This window comes from Pinus tabuliformis, chromosome 9 (genome assembly GCF_031772625.1).
Source record: "Pinus tabuliformis cultivar Carrire ecotype Pingquan chromosome 9, CPIR1, whole genome shotgun sequence".
NCBI lineage: Eukaryota > Viridiplantae > Streptophyta > Pinopsida > Pinales > Pinaceae > Pinus > Pinus tabuliformis.
In genome coordinates this window covers 527,535,185-527,551,323 of record NC_142307.1, presented here as the reverse complement: position 1 = coordinate 527,551,323, position 16,139 = coordinate 527,535,185, and the positions used below count along the sequence as shown (strand labels likewise).

General features: G+C 40.5%; 1 protein-coding gene across 1 annotated transcript in view; it reads left to right on the top strand.

The window, feature by feature from the left end:
• The window catches only part of LOC149149544 (arginyl-tRNA--protein transferase 2-like), an 89,872-nt gene that overhangs the window by 46,387 nt on the left and 27,346 nt on the right, over positions 1-16,139 (top strand). Inside the window, exon 4 of the mRNA XM_089441087.1 lies at positions 140-1,348. Coding sequence (XP_089297213.1) covers positions 140-1,348 — 1,209 coding nt within the window. The remainder of the gene's footprint in view (positions 1-139; positions 1,349-16,139) is intronic.

Genomic DNA, 16,139 nt, shown 5'->3' with positions numbered 1-16,139 from the left:
CCTGAGACTAGTTTAGTGAGATACTACTGCTTTGTATAGCATTCTTTTTCCTTTCCAACCATGTTGATATTGTTGACTATCATAGAACTTGTCCTGTTTACTGCCAAATAAAGTAATCTGTGATAACTAAATCTTGCAGGTATTTGGATGGCACTTATGATGGATCCAGGACTGTAGGAAATATACAAAAGGAAGATAACGTTAACTCTAGAAGGTCATCTAGCTCTATGGAAAATATGTTTGCAACTATAGAAGTGCCAGAGATTTCTGCATCTAGTAAGGCATCATGTAATACTGGAAATTCAAAGACAGCTGAAGTGGATGGTACTGCAAAAATAATATCAAGCAAAATTGATGATGCTGTCAAGGTTTGTGTTGAAATTGGAGAATTACCTGCTGACATTATCTTTCCCCGAGCAGCTGTGAAAATAGTGGCAGCTGATATGAAGAAAAAATTGAAGGGAGTTTGTAGAGACTTAGAATACACAAGCAGTGTTTCATTTCAAATTGCAGCTATTGTGAAGCGCAAGCTGGTGATAGGAAACACAAAGAGTGCATGTGACATTTCACTAGAAGTCAAAGGTCACAAAGAAACATCACTTGGCGTTTCTCCCATAGTAATAGCAGAGAAATTAGCTTCCAAGCTAGAAATGTCTGAAGGACTTTTAGGTTTACATGTAAAAGCCTGTAATGGCCATCTCAATTTCATGTCCCTCAATGGACCAGAAAATTCAGTGCAGAACTCTCATGGTGAAGCTTTTCCAGTGAAGGAATGTGATATATTATCTACAAGGAAAACTGGAGGTGATTGTAAAAGAGACAAAGCTCTTGATAATAATAAAAATCATCAGCATCATGAAAAACACAAGCTGGAAATCCGTATGAAAAGATCAGTATTTGATCGTGAAGAGTTTGCCTTGTACAAGAAGTATCAAATGAGGGTGCATAATGATAAACCAGAGGAAGTCCATAGAAGTTCTTACATAAGATTCCTTGTAGAAACCCCTCTCATTTTTGTTCCACCAGGGAATGACAACCTCACTCCTCCCTGTGGCTTTGGCTCATTTCACCAGCAGTATTTGATTGATGGCAAATTGGTTGCTGTTGGTGTGGTTGATATATTACCAAGATGCCTTTCAAGTAAGTACATGTTTTGGGATCCAGATTTGGCTTTTTTATCACTTGGGAAATATTCGGCGCTAGAGGAAATAAAATGGGTGCAAGACGCACAAAAGCACTGCCCCACTCTTCAGTACTATTATCTTGGTTACTACATTCATTCTTGTCCAAAAATGAGATACAAGGCAGCATATCATCCTTCAGAACTTCTATGTCCTGTGCGCTACCAGTAAGTTCACTCAATTTGGTGCTAACAATTTATACTTTATCTGTTATTGTTCTTTCCCATCTCATGCTTTTGAAGTGCACTATTATCTGTGATCTTGGATATACACACATATATAATTATAAACATCTTTTTCCAGAATAAATCATTTGCATTTCATGCAGGATGGAACAATCCAGTTATGCCTTGTGTAAGTATTTCATACTTAAAGGTAGCTTTCCACTAAAAAGGGAGATTGAGTCTGAATATTTTTATCAGTAGCTAAAATCGCACAAAAGATATCTTTTGATAAACATCAACTTCTGCTTTGAGTGAACATTTTCATGCTTCTATTATAAAACTTTAAATAAGAGAGAATGCGTTTGGATCTATGCTTTTGGGAGTGCAAAGCACCAATTTTCAAAAGCTTCCAGGAGCATTATATATATATATAGTGTGTGTGTGTGTGCCATTGTGAAATGCATATCTCAAAGAGACCCATTAGTTTTCTGTCATTTAAAGGATGGTACCCAGGATAAACTAGATTCTTCATGGCTCAAGGCCTATAAGATAGATAAGATAAGATAATTATATTAATGTCCAAAAAATGACTACAAAAGTAGGTCAATGGGTCTGAAGAGTGCAACCAGTGTTAATACAAAGTAGGAGTGCAAGCAACTCGTAGAAATGTCAAAAGTAATATAAAGAAAAAAACCTACAAAGATATAACGTCTAAACATATGTATAAATGTATAAAACTGTGACAAAACCACGGTGTTATAAAATACCAAGTGAGTGGGCAACTTAAGAACCTGTCAGGAGAGAGAGTGTGAGAGATCAGATGATGAAGCTGATGATGTCAAGATCTCCCAAGTCTAATGGCCCAAGTTGAAGGGGGAGAATAAGGCACTAGCTTGTTGTCTGAGTCCTCTAGAAACATTGGGGGGTGTGGTTGTATGATCTGGGGGGTGTACGAGTGAGGGATACTCCTAACATCTGAGGTTGGAAGAAGGAAACTCCGAATGGATCTTTGGTAGCTTGTTTGGGGTTGGGAGACAGTTTGACGGGCGGGAGGTACTCTACTCTGTGACTGCTTGGTGCTGATTTCTCTGGCACTTTGAGAATGTGTGGCTTGCTATATGGACCAATATAGATGAGCTACCCTCGATAAGAACAATTGGCCTCCCTAAGGTGGAGGGGGAGGAGAAACTTGGGGTCTCAACATTATGTTGTGTGGTGCAAAGTGGAAGTCCGACTACCATTTGTTGCTTTGATCTGATAGGTCAATAGGGAAGTATCAGGTGATCTTTCTGGTCATCTCAAGGCAAGGCATGGTTTGCAGGAGCTAAGATTTGTGGCAAAATATTTCTCTATTTAAGAGGGCTAAGCATCTCTAGTCTTGATACAAAGAGATAGTAGAGAGGGAGCTCCCTGAGTCCCTATAAAGGCAATGATAGTGTCCTTAGGATTGGGGACACTATAAACTAAGGTGCATCTCTGTCTTCGGCTCCTAAAGGTGGCACACATGTTAGATCCTATCAAATTGAGGTATATGGTGGTTTGTCTCTATCTAGAGTCAACGAGAATTGATCCGAAGCTGTCCCAAAGGGATACTGAGGGAGTGCATTCATGTACAAGGGGGGTGAACGATGATGTCATCACGCAATTCTAAAAATTGCTCTAGGGTGGTCCCTCGACACTGATCCATCTGCTACTGAAAACTGTGGGCCCCTATAGCAAGGGTGATGTTCCAACTGATGTTGCTCCTCTTCCATGGATCTTGCCCGATTCTTTGTAACTCTAGTGACTAATGTTCAAGGTCTCCCCACTTCTTTCCTAGAGGTATAGCTGCAGACAATGAGAATTAGTCCTCCAACCTATTGGACAAATTATTGATCTCCGTCGAAGCTGTTGCCTGCTCCTGCTTCTCCTACTTGTCCTTCTTCTTCAGACACTGGGCATTGTAGTGACCAAATTGACCACATCTGAAACACTTGATCCTCGACAAATCTTTTTCTTTTCTTCAGCTTTTGAGCCTTGTCCTTGACTGGGATGTTTTTTGCCTTCCCCTTTAATGCAAGGGATACATTCTCTGCATCTTTCACACTCTTCGTTCCTTTCCTGCTGCTACTTGTAATATTCCTAATTGAAATTTACAGTAAAATACCAAAGACATGCACTAGCTACAACATAAGAACAACCATATAATTCTAAAAACACATGCAGTAACAAATTAAAACTCCATTGGGCAACAACAATGATTCTGAGCCATTTTATTGATAAACCATGGAATTTGATTACAATGGGAATGGAAAGTGTGCACCTGAGCTTGATATGGAAGAAAACAAATACCCAGGTGAGAATAGCGGGAAATATCCTCCCAAAATGGCTCCTCAAGGTTATACGTTTTACCCGAAAATTCTGCAAAATTAGGAGTGTACTCCTTGAGATCAGCCCAACAAAACCCATAAAGGATTTGGGCTAATTCCGATCTCTCGGAATTACCCAAATTTGGTGCTATGCCCTCCCTGGCAGGTTTCTGCGTCCCCGACAACCAAAAGTGCTGAATATGCCACTTATTCCTCCTGAAAAAGCTGTAGGAATGCCCTGAAAATTCCCTCCGGAATAGTGAATTCCCTTCCAAAATCTGACACAAGTGGGATGAATCCAGCCCCACAAATTTTGCCCAAAAACACTACCACCTAGGCCCTAAAATGGTGAGTTCAACTATCAAAAGAAACAACTCCATGCCTTAAAATTCCCCACAATTGTTGGTCCAACCTGAGTGAAATTTTTGCTAATTGTTGGCCCTTGAATCTCCCTCAACTCAGTGGTACAACTTTGCTCCTGCATCCTCTTGGAAGTTCGAACTGGCTGAATCAATTGACTTGGCTATCAACACAAGCAAACTCTCAAGTTAGATGAATGAACAAGGAACCACAAAAATGAGCTTGCCTTTGCCTTTTGTAGCTGCTCTCCTCTTCCTCATCTGGTCCCCAACAAATCAAGCCCCCTCCATGTAGGTCGAATTCCTCCTAAAGGTTCGATTTCCCCTTTGGTGTGGCCCCCATAACTCACCCTTTTAATTTTTGACCCACTTTGCCTAAGTTGCCTTCTTTTCCTTTGCAAAATTTAATTCCCAAGCCTTCTAACCCAAACACCTAAGTCCAAATGCCAAAATAATTGAGTAGGAAACAAAACTGCAAAATTGGGGATACTCCTTAGATAAATTTAATTAGTGGGGACATGACAGTCCTCCCCTCCCTAATGTTGCTTGCCCTCAAGCAACTGAAGTGCCGGATGCTGCAAAATTTGTTCTCCTTCCCATGTGGCATCCTCTTCCGGTAAATCCTTCCATCTCACTAGGTAGTCTTTGATAATTCTACTCCTGAGCCTCCTTTCCCTCTCTTGCAAGATGGTGTCCAGAGTCAAAACCAAATGCTCCTCATCATCTAGAGGTGGTAGTTGTCACATGCTGTCGTGGAGCCTTCTTCAGGCAAGAAACATGGAAGACGTTGTGCATGTTGCTCCCGGTGGGAAGCTCCAACTCATACACTACCTCACCTACCCTCCTGGTCACCTTGTATAGCTCGTAAAAATGAGGCTTGAGATTTTCCGCTCCCTTCTGCTTGATTGTAGGCTTGTTATAAGGATGCAACCTCAAAAATACCAAGTCACCCACCTCAAACTGCCTCTCCACTCGACCCCTGTCTGCATACAATTTTTGCTGGTTTTGGGCAGTCTGTAAATTATCCTTAAGAGCTCTAAGGATATCTTGGCTTTCCTACATCCAATCCTTTGCCCCTGGGGCCCTGCTGTCTCCAAAGATCACATCAACAAATGTTAGTGCATCATAACCGTAAAGAGCATAGAAGGGCATCATACCTATGGACATATGGTACATGGTGTTGTAGCAGTACTCCCCGAGGTACAACCACTTCACCCATGCTCTTTGCTGCCCAGTCACATAGTTGCGTAGGTAGCCCTCCAGCCATTTCTTCATGACCTCTGTCTGGTTGTCTTTCTGAGGATGGTAACTTGTACTAGGTGTGAGCTCAGTACCCACTAAGCAAAGAAGCTCCTGCCAGTCTCCAGAATCCACTCGTGTTGATTTGTGGTAGCATTGGATGTGCTCTGGCTATGAAAATTGGTGGAGAGGCTAAGGCACATAAGATCTCCAAGACCCAGAAATCGTTTGGGGAAATTCCACCCGGTTGGAGAGAGATTAAAATAATTAATATTTTTAATGGGGTTCCTAAGTCTAAACTTAGGAAAATTAAAATATTAATGGGTATTAATATAAAACTGGGTGAGAATGTTCTAAATGACATGGATCAAGCCAAATATAATCTTTAGCCATTGATTAGGGACTTAATCTCGGCCGTTGTAGACTCAACAGGAAAAGTATAAGAGGAGGCTTGAGGGTCAGTTGGAGACACGCCAAATTGATCAGTCAGTTCGTTTTTCTGGAGCGGGGTTTTGCGATCTGTTGCAGCGAGGGGCAGTTCGGCACAAGGCGAAGAATACATAACAAAGAGGCAGAGATAGTGCCAGAGAGATAACACAGAGCTTGGTGAGGCTGACACAGAGGCATCAGTAGCTGCGCAGAGGCTAGCAGAGTTGACGCAGGGTCAAGAGGTAGCACTAAGTGATTTTAATGGGGCAGATCGAGTGTTGGTGAGCTGAGAGGGTGACGTAGTCCCTAGCAGAGTGACACAGAGCAGTGGAGAAGCTTGGAGCATCTTTCGCTATCCAGCTAAGGAGCTGCCATAGTTGCTGTGGGATCGATCATCTGGTGATTGATCAGTTAGAATATCTGTCTCTGAGGAGAGGTACTCTTGCCAAGGAAATTCTCTGTTGGGTGAGCCATTTCTGGCACCCTAGTTGTATTCAGAAATACTGCATAATAATAAAACTCTCAGAACTGTTGCACTAATTTTCCTGCATTGGGTTTTTCCGAGGACGATTGTCCAAAAAGAAATGTGTCCCTTGTGTGTTTGTCTTAGTTATTTCAGTTGCTGATTTGTATATGAGTTAAGGTTGCATTTGTGTTTATTTTAGTATTTATATTTATAAATAACTTGTTAATGGAATAAACAAGTAGGAGAAATTAAACTAGATAATGCAGTAGGGATTTCTAACGTGTCAGACTTAGAAATTTCAACATGGTATCAGAGCATTGCAGATCATAGGAGAACTGAAGGCACCAACAATAATCTGAAGAATTTGCAGCAGTAGCAGCTGTCCCGAGAGATAACGCTGTTCTAGAGCAGAAGCAACAGAGAAGAAGTGACGCAGAGGGCCTGCGTCATCATTTCGAGCTAGGAGGAGGGTCAACGCAGAAGCAGAGAAGGGCAGATCATACCTACGCAGTGCCCGATCATCTTTCTCAGCCAGGAAGGATCGACGCTGTGGCCAAGAGGTGCAGATTGAACCGTTGCCACGTTTGCGCAGAGCTTGATAGGATTAGTTTCTTCAGTTGTCGGGGCTTGGAGAGCTGTGTGCAGAGTGTGATTCGAAGCGCTGGTGGGGTGTTGTTTCTGTCAGTGTAGAACAATACCTAAGGAGACAGAACCAAGGTAGAGGGAGTTGCTACCTTGATGGATTTCTAGCCAAGAAATCTAGATCTGAGTTGCAGTTGCAAGGAGGATTGGAGAGGAGCGGTTTGACAGTTGGCCAGAGGATTTCCAGGAGGGAAATCATGACTTAGAGGGAGATTTCCAGGAGGGAAGTCGAATCTCAGAGGGAGTCCAGAAGAGGAGCTGAAATGGCAGTGAATGGACAGAGGGATCAGGACAGGTTGGACGAGGCTTCCAACTTTGTCATCTGGAAGGCCAAGATCCTGGCACTCTTGGATCAACTTTGCATCAAAGACTTTGCCTTGCCGGGAATTACCACTCCTCAAACCATCAAGATAGAAGGACAAATCAAGAAGAAAAAGGTAATAGTGTTGATTGATTCAGGAAGCACCCACAATTTTATTCATTGTAGGGTAGCAAAAGAATTGAATTGCTTCCTATATCCAGCACCAGAGTGTCAAGTGATGATTGCAAATGGAGGAACAATAAATTGCTCTGGAAAGTGCCATAATATCAAGCTATCCATGGGAGAATATGTATTGACTAGCCCAATGCTTTCCATTCCAATGGGAGGTGCGGATGTTGTACTAGGAGTCCAATGGCTACAATCCTTGGGTACAATAGCTTTTAATTTTCAAGAACTTTTCATCAAATTTTCTACGGAAGGAAAGGAAGTTGAATTAAGGGGTATTGCAGGGAAACCAGGAAAGATAATCAGCTCTCATGGTATGACAAAGCTTCTAAAAAAGGAGCAAAGAGGTGTAATTGCACAATTATGTTCGCTAGATGTTTCCACATTGGAATCATCTATTTCTCCAGATCTCCAAAAAGTCCTGGACAATCATTCCAAGGTATTTGAGACTCCCAAGGGTCTCCCACCTATGCGTGATCATGATCATGCTATTCATCTGATTCCAGGAAGTGTTCCTCCAAACATCAGGCCGTACAGATATCCCTATGTCCAAAAAAGTGAAATTGAACGTATGGTTGCAGAAATGCTAGAGGCTGGTATAATTCAACCGAGTCAAAGTTCTTTCTCAGCTCCAGTAGTATTGGTGCACAAGAAGGATGGATCATGGCGCATGTGTCCGGATTATAGGGAGCTCAACAAGCTCACTATTAAAGATAAGTTCCCCATTCCTGTTATTGATGAATTACTGGATGAATTGCATGGATCAATTTACTTCACCAAGTTGGATCTTCGTTCGGGATATCATCAAATCAGAATGAAGATTGAAGACATTCCGAAAACGACATTTAGAACTCATGAGGGTCATTATGAATTTTTGGTCATGCCTTTTGGCCTTACCAATGCACCTTCAACATTTCAAGGTTTGATGAATTCAATTTTCAAACCATTCCTTAGAAAATTTGTGTTAGTATTTTTTGATGATATACTAATCTACAGCAAGTCTTGGAAGGATCATGTTGAACATGTTGACAGGGTGCTACAACTATTGGAGGAGAAACAATTATATGCAAAAAGATCCAAATGTTTCTTTGGAGTCCAGGAGGTGGAATATTTGGGTCATATTGTATCTCATGAAGGAGTTAAGGTAGACCCTAGCAAAATTAAAGCCATTAAGGAATGGAAAATCCCCACATCCATAAAGCATCTGCGAGGATTTCTTGGGTTGACAGGGTATTATCGCAAGTTTGTTAAGAATTATGGGAGAATAGCAGCACCTCTAACAACATTATTGAAGAAAGATTCATTTTCATGGACTCCGGAAGCAACAAAGGCCTTTGAACATCTTAAAGAGGCAATGTGCCAAGCACCGGTCTTAGCTACACCGGACTTCACAAAAACCTTTATTGTGGAATGTGATGCTTCAGGAAATGGAATTGGTGCTGTTCTAATGCAAGATGAAAGACCCATTGCTTTTGAAAGTCGTCCAATCAAGGGAAAGTTTTTAAGCAAAGCTATTTATGAGAAGGAAATGTTGGCAATACTCCATGCACTTAAGAAATGGCGACCCTACCTAATGGGAAGACACTTCAAGGTAAAAACGGATCATGATAGCCTTAAATACTTTTTAGAACAAAGATTATCCTCTGAAGAGCAACAAAAGTGGGTCACAAAGATGTTGGGTTATGACTTTGAAATCATCTACAAAAAAGGGAAGCAAAATGTGGTGGCAGATGCACTCTCAAGAAAGGATGAGGATGTGGAAGCATTGTTGTGTGCCATTTCTATTATCCAACCAGATTGGATAAACGAAGCAAGGGAGGAATGGAAGAATGACGAAGAAGTGTGGGCACTTATTCGAAAGCTACAACAAGATTCCAGTACTTCTGATACATTTAGCTGGCAAAATGATTCGTTATGGTACAAAGATCGCTTATACCTCTGTAAGAATTCCCAGCTAAAACAAAAGATTCTTATGGAATTGCACACTTCTCCCTTAGGAGGGCACTCAGGATTTTTAAAAACTTACCACAGGGTTAAGAAGGAATTTTTTTGGGATGGCCTTAAATCAGATATTCAAAAGTTTGTGGCGGAATGTTTGGTTTGCCAGCAAAATAAAGTTGAAACAATTAAGACACCGGGTCTATTACAACCTTTATCCATTCCAAGCCAACGTTGGGAGGAGGTTTCAATGGATTTTATCACAGGTTTACCCAAGTCTGAGGGAAAGAGTGTCATCATGGTGGTAGTTGACAGACTTACCAAGTATGCACACTTTTGTGCATTATCACATCCATTTAAAGCCAGTACAGTTTCTACTGCATTTATGGAAACAGTTCAAAAGCTACATGGAAACCCAAAGATTATTGTAAGTGACAGAGATCCCATTTTCACTGGAAATTTTTGGACAGAATTATTTTCTTGTCTTGGTACTCAGTTAGCTCATAGCTCATCTTATCATCCTCAATCTGATGGGCAAACTGAGATAGTAAACAAATGTTTGGAAGGATATCTTCGTTGCTTTGTATCTGATAAACAGACACAATGGGTCAAATGGTTGCCTCTGGCTGAATGGTGGTATAACACTTCCTTCCATACAACAACAAAAATGACCCCATTTATGGCACTTTATGGGTATCAACCACCATCCATCACATCATATTTAAGAGAAAATTCTAAGGTTCAGGCAGTGGAACATCACATCGAACATCAACAACAAGTCCTCCAACTCTTAAAGGATAACCTCGTGTTGGCACAAAATAGAATGAAACAACAGGCAGATCAACATCGCAGTGAAAGAAGTTTTGATGTAGGTGATTGGGTATTCCTACGGCTACAACCATATAAGCAAATGTCCCTAAAGCAAGCTAAGAAGGATAATAAATTATCACCAAAGTATTATGGTCCGTACAAGGTGTTGCAAAAGATTGGTACTATGGCATACAAATTGGAGCTTCCTGCAGCTTCTCGATTGCACCCAGTTTTCCATGTTTCATGTTTAAAGAAGGTTATAGGTGACAAGCTCCCAATTCAAACAATATTGCCAGAACTTGACGAGGAAGGAAAAATTATATTGGAACCGGAAGCAGTCACAGAAACAAGAACTCGACAGCTACGAAATCGATCAATTTCAGAGTATCTTATCAAGTGGAAGAACTTATCCGCTGAAGATTCCACATGGGAGGATGAGAATTTTATGCAGAAGTATCCAGAACTACTCAAGCGTTGAGGACAACACTTTTTTGAAGGAGAGGGGCATGTTGGGTCCCTATAATACTAGTGATTACCCCATTACTATTGTAGTTATACCCCTTATTTATATTGTTGTGCCCCTATTACCCCCATATTGTTATTTCTGTGCCCCATAGAATCCCTCTATTGTTATTTTTGTGGCTTTATATTATTATTGTTAGGTCGGCTGGATTATATTGTGACTCCTTAGACTCCTATATATAGAAAGGAGGTTTTGTCATTTGTATCATCGAAGAATTGTTCATTTATGTAATGTAAAGGAGGTTGCCCCCTCGAAGACGCTGAATTCTAAGGCGTTGATCTATCTTTTCTATCTTTTCTTGAGCTGGTTTCATAACAGATATGTTTGTTACAACCATATCAAATAAAATAATAGTGGCATAATAGTTGAATTGCAAACATATTTCATCATTGAGAAATCATTGACATTGGTTGGGCTTGCATTTGTTTGCATATCTTGTCACTTCTTGAGCGCTGTCATAAAAATCAGAGGTCTGACATATGCTTCATAAGGTCTGATATAAACATTGCAGTGGTGTAAAAAATTGTTGACGGTCATCTAAATTCACTTGGCATTTGTTCCTTACGTCCTCGCTACTCAAGTCAGTTGATAATCATAATCGCGATAAGAAATATTCATGTGGTAATTTGGAAGAATTGCTAATTGTGTTTACGCTCTCTATCTTGTGTATCTAATTGACACATTGACACTCTATTATTATTGGTTATTATCTAATTGGCATTATTATTTCATGAGCAATTGTCTTGATCTTAACAACATCTTGGCGTTTTCTATCTTGTTTCATTGAGCATTCTCTCCTTTAGTGAAGATAGTCATTACATATTGATTAAGTACTTCATTGTTTCAAATTGAATATTGTTGTGATTTATTGCTAAGTACTTAAGACATTTAACAATATCACTAAAATTAATTGTACATCTTGCATTGACATTCTCGGATTAAATTGCACTAATTTACCTCCAAGCATAAGCTTGGTTGATAGAGAGATGAGAATCACTTTTCTCATCTAGCTTGAGGAGTCTAGAAACTCTTTAGTGGTTAACACATTCACCTTGCAGTCGTCTGAGCCACAATCTTTGCAGAGCCGGAGGCACCAAGTGGTTAAAACACAGGGTGAGGTGTCGTTAATCAAGCCTCTGTTTGCTTCCCGTTGGCTTCCATCCCATAACCTACTCTAGAGACTAGTTCCAAAACAGTTGAGAGGAAGGTTACATTAGATTAGATTGCACTAATTTACCTCCAAGCATAAGCTTGGTTGATGGAGAGATAGGGCCACCTTTCTCATCTAGCTTGAGGACTCTAGAAACTCTTTAGTGGTTAACACGGTGACCTTGCAGTTGTCAAAGTCATAGTCTCTGCAGCGCTGGAGGCACCAGGTGGTTGGAACACATGGGGAGGTATCGTTAATCAAGCCTCTGGTTGCTTCCCATTGGCTTCCATCCCACAACCCACTCTAGAGACTAGTTCCAAAATTGTTAAGAGGAAGGTTACATTTAGAATAGGCATTTAACTTAAAATCAGCCAAGATTTTGCATTTCACCTACAAGCATTAGGTTAGTGAAGCATCCAAGCAGTGATTGTTCATCCGGTTACTTGGCTTTTAATTGGCAATAAGCAAGAAGTTGACTCCATAAAGCACTGGTCTCACATTCATATATAACCTAATCTTTAAGTCTTGCTAAACTTAACGAAGTAGCTAGACCATTCAATCGTGTCTCCTGGACTTGTTGGTTGCCTACTTGTCCTTCATCTTCACATTTCCATAGGGACTACTCCCCATAGGGATCAGAGTGATAGTCCCCGACCTGAGTCATCGCAGTACCTGTACAATCTGAGCGACAATAGGACACGTGTTCCAAATTTGTGAGATGCTGCTTGGGAGAATCAGACACTAGGTTCACAAATCCCTCGTGTTTGGAAACGCTTGACCCACAAATCTGACATGTCCCTCGAGAATTGTGTTTGACACGCAGGACTTGGGACACGTGGGGAGGGGGAGGACAGATCCAGTTAGAGATCTTGTATTTCTTAGCTTCTCTGAAAAAAGTCGATATTAGAACACCTGTCTGATGCTACAAAAACTAACAAGGGCTTCATTGACGCAAATTGGGCAAGGAGATCTGTAGACATGAAGAGCACATCGGGTTGACATTCAGTGTTGGATCAACAATTGTTTCTTGGTTCAATAGCAAGCATAGATCAATCGCATTGAGCTCAGCCGAGGCTGAGTACATCGCTGCTTGTTTGGCAGGGTGGAAATCTATTTGGTTGAGGAAGCTTCTCGTGGGATTGTTCAGGATGGAGTTGGAGCCTACAGTGATACACCGTGACAATAAGAGCTGCATTAAGCTATTGGTTCCTTTGTTTTTTTTGGAAGAATTTTGAAGAATATGATTGAAGAGTAGTTGTGGAGAAAGAATGGCTAGACTTGCTGGAAGTGGCCACCAGAAATCGAGAAGCAATGGAGAAGTTAAAAGTCAGTTATGTTGGGATTTGTGACGTTGTGAAAGAAGGAAGTGCCGACCATATTTTGAAAGAATCCAAGCTGATAAGGACAAAAGCACCAGAACCTGTCAAAGTAGACTTGATCGAGATTGGGTCTAGGAAGCTGCATGATGATTAGATTGGACCAGATCAAGCGAGCACGATCTATAAAAAGGGCCAAAGATGAACAAATCAGGTTGTTTTTAGCTGTGGAATTGGGTTGTAGTTATTTGAAGAATCAAAGTTCTGATTGGCTCCTTGTTGTGTAATGGATCGATAGAGTCTGAGTCTTTTCTCTTTGAAGCTCTGTATCATTCCTGTAATCTAATGTAGTCCATAGCATAAAGATTTTGCAAGCATGTTCAAATTTCTAGTGTAATGTTCTTGGTTAATGAATGAAGGAGTTGTTGCGGGAATGAGTTGTGAATTGATGGTTGACGATTGTGTGGCCCCATTAAAATTTTATTTATCTTCACATGATCTTTCATTGTTTTAGTTATGGATGTTTATACTGCATGTCAGCGTTGTTGCACTGGTTAATAGAATGTTCAAAATGCATGTAGAACATAATGAATCAATCTTCTTCACCATTGTTCTAGATCCCTTACCTCTTGTTGTTCTGACATGCCTAAGGTGCGACGCTCCTTTTTCCCCAAAGAGTAGTGAAAATGTTGGCGATAAGCTAGACTGCGACGACACTTTTTGTTGGCAACCTACGGTTGAACCCTGGGTATCTGATAATTAAATTTTACGCCAAGACAAGCTCTCAGAAAATCCAGTGTTTCATGATTGCTCTAAGCACATTGACATATGTTATCACCACATCACATATATTGTTTAGAGAGGTATAATTTCACTCTAGTACATACCAACATAAGAGCAAATAACAAACATTATGAACAAGGCGTTGCCATGAACTGGATCTGTATACCTCAAAGAGAAGTTGGGTGTATTTCAAAACACCTTCCTCTCTAAGAGGGAGTGTTGATTGGAGTAGAGAAGTAAGGGTTCTACTTGTCTAAGTGCTAAAACTAGCAGAAGAACGCATAACACTGCCACTCTAGCATAACCTTAATTTATTTAAATATTTCCATAAGGTAGACTCAGGAAAAATAAAAAATTCCTAAGTTAACTTTTGATTTAATTTCAGCCGTTGATCACGAGTTTATCCTCAGCCATTGAGAGGGAGATTAGGGTTGAGATCGAAATTATAAGAGGAAATGGAGTGAGTTAGTGACAAGTTAGTTGATCACAAGTAGTGTGTCAAATCAATGAAGGAAGAGCCGAGGGTTTGAGCAGATCTCAATGATACAAGATAAGAGAAGAAATTGAGTGAGGGCTGAGCTCCTACAACCTCACCATAGTCATACCATTCACATGCACACAAGAGAGGATTTGCGCTCGCACATGTGCGCAGTTTCGCTGATCTGCAAAGGGATTTTACAGATCAGTGTGCAACAAGGGGTTGATTCATCTTGGAGGATTGATCAGTTGTTCTTGTGATGAAAGGGGAGTTTCTCCCTTGTTGTAATTCTCAGAAGGAAATCCTTTGGTGAAGAAAATAATAAAGATACACATCATTGCAGGTTTTCCTCGAAGTTGGGGTTTCCTAGGTATATCTTGTGTTCTGTGTTGATGTGTTTGTCTTCTGATTTATTTTTGGCTGTGCATGTTTGTTGAAGAATCTAGGGTTGTCATATTAAGGTGATTCTTCTTTGACATGATAACAATTTGTGAAGAATTTATGAAATTTATATTAGCTCAATGTTTCATTCATTATTAGTATGTGTGTATGTTAACTTCATCAAACTGCTATCAAAAACAAAAGAGACGAACAAAATGTTTGGCTTTCTACCAGGGCCAAAACCTCTCCCTCTTGGAGAGGAAAACCCATGCATAAATTCTTCTTATAGAAATTTCCTTGACGAATACCAAGATCATGACCCTTGCCATATCTTGCCTCTCCAAGACCAAGCCACCAGTCCTCTTCATGTCACTGCTGAGATCATTATCTTTGCTGCACTACCAAGGTCATCACTATTGCACCATCTTGATCTTTATTACTGCTGGAACATCCATTGCTACAACGTCATCGAGATCCTCATCATGACAATGAGATCTTCATATGCATGATTGAGAGCTATAGTTAGATCCACTGAAAGCATGACTATTTCTCTATAGATGCACTTTGTTGCACTGAGATCATAGTTCAAGTTGCTTCAGAGACGATTGAGATTGTGGTTCTCTCATGCACTATGATCTTTACTGAGACAATGAATGTGTTCTCCATGCACCGAGGCCTTTCATTCTAATCTCCAATGAAACAGTGATTGTGATGTTATCCCTCTACTGAGATCAACATCATCATGCTATCACAGAGGTTACAAGGTATCCGAGATCCCATACATATCTAAAGTTGCAAGGATGCTTGTCTTCTTGTAACGTGGATCTTAGACCCACTTCCATCTGAGAGTTGATTCATAGGTATGCCAAGATCATTGGTTCTGCTGTTGTGACATATCTACATAGATCCGTATACCAAAACGGAGATGCCGAGGTTGTAATCACAAAAGTATACATGTTGTGTCTCTATCCACAATATTACCCATCCGAGGGCTTCTCCTTCTAGTCATAGGTATGCCAAGGTTGTCCAAAACTCAGGCTAATCCTTACACGTGATTATTTTGCTTCATTTAGCTGAGGTTATGATTGCACCTAAACCTCAAATGAGGTGCAGTCAAACCCTAACTTCGACTCTGCTTCTCCACACGAAATTTCAGAGCAATCCGATATTTTTCTTATACAATTTTGCGCTGACCCTTCATGGGTATTTATAGTGGTGAACATTTATATGAGCTGACATGAACTCTTGAATTGACGTGACCCTTTTCTTCAAGCCGACATGCCATATATTTATTTATTTAATTCATTTTCTAGCCGACTTGAAGATCTCTTCTTGTTTTGCTTGCAGACTTCGGTAGGCTTGCTTTTGAGGCATTGATCTTGGTCTTGGAGGGCTGTTGAAGACTTGTACATATTTACATGAACTCATGAGGAATTTCTATATGC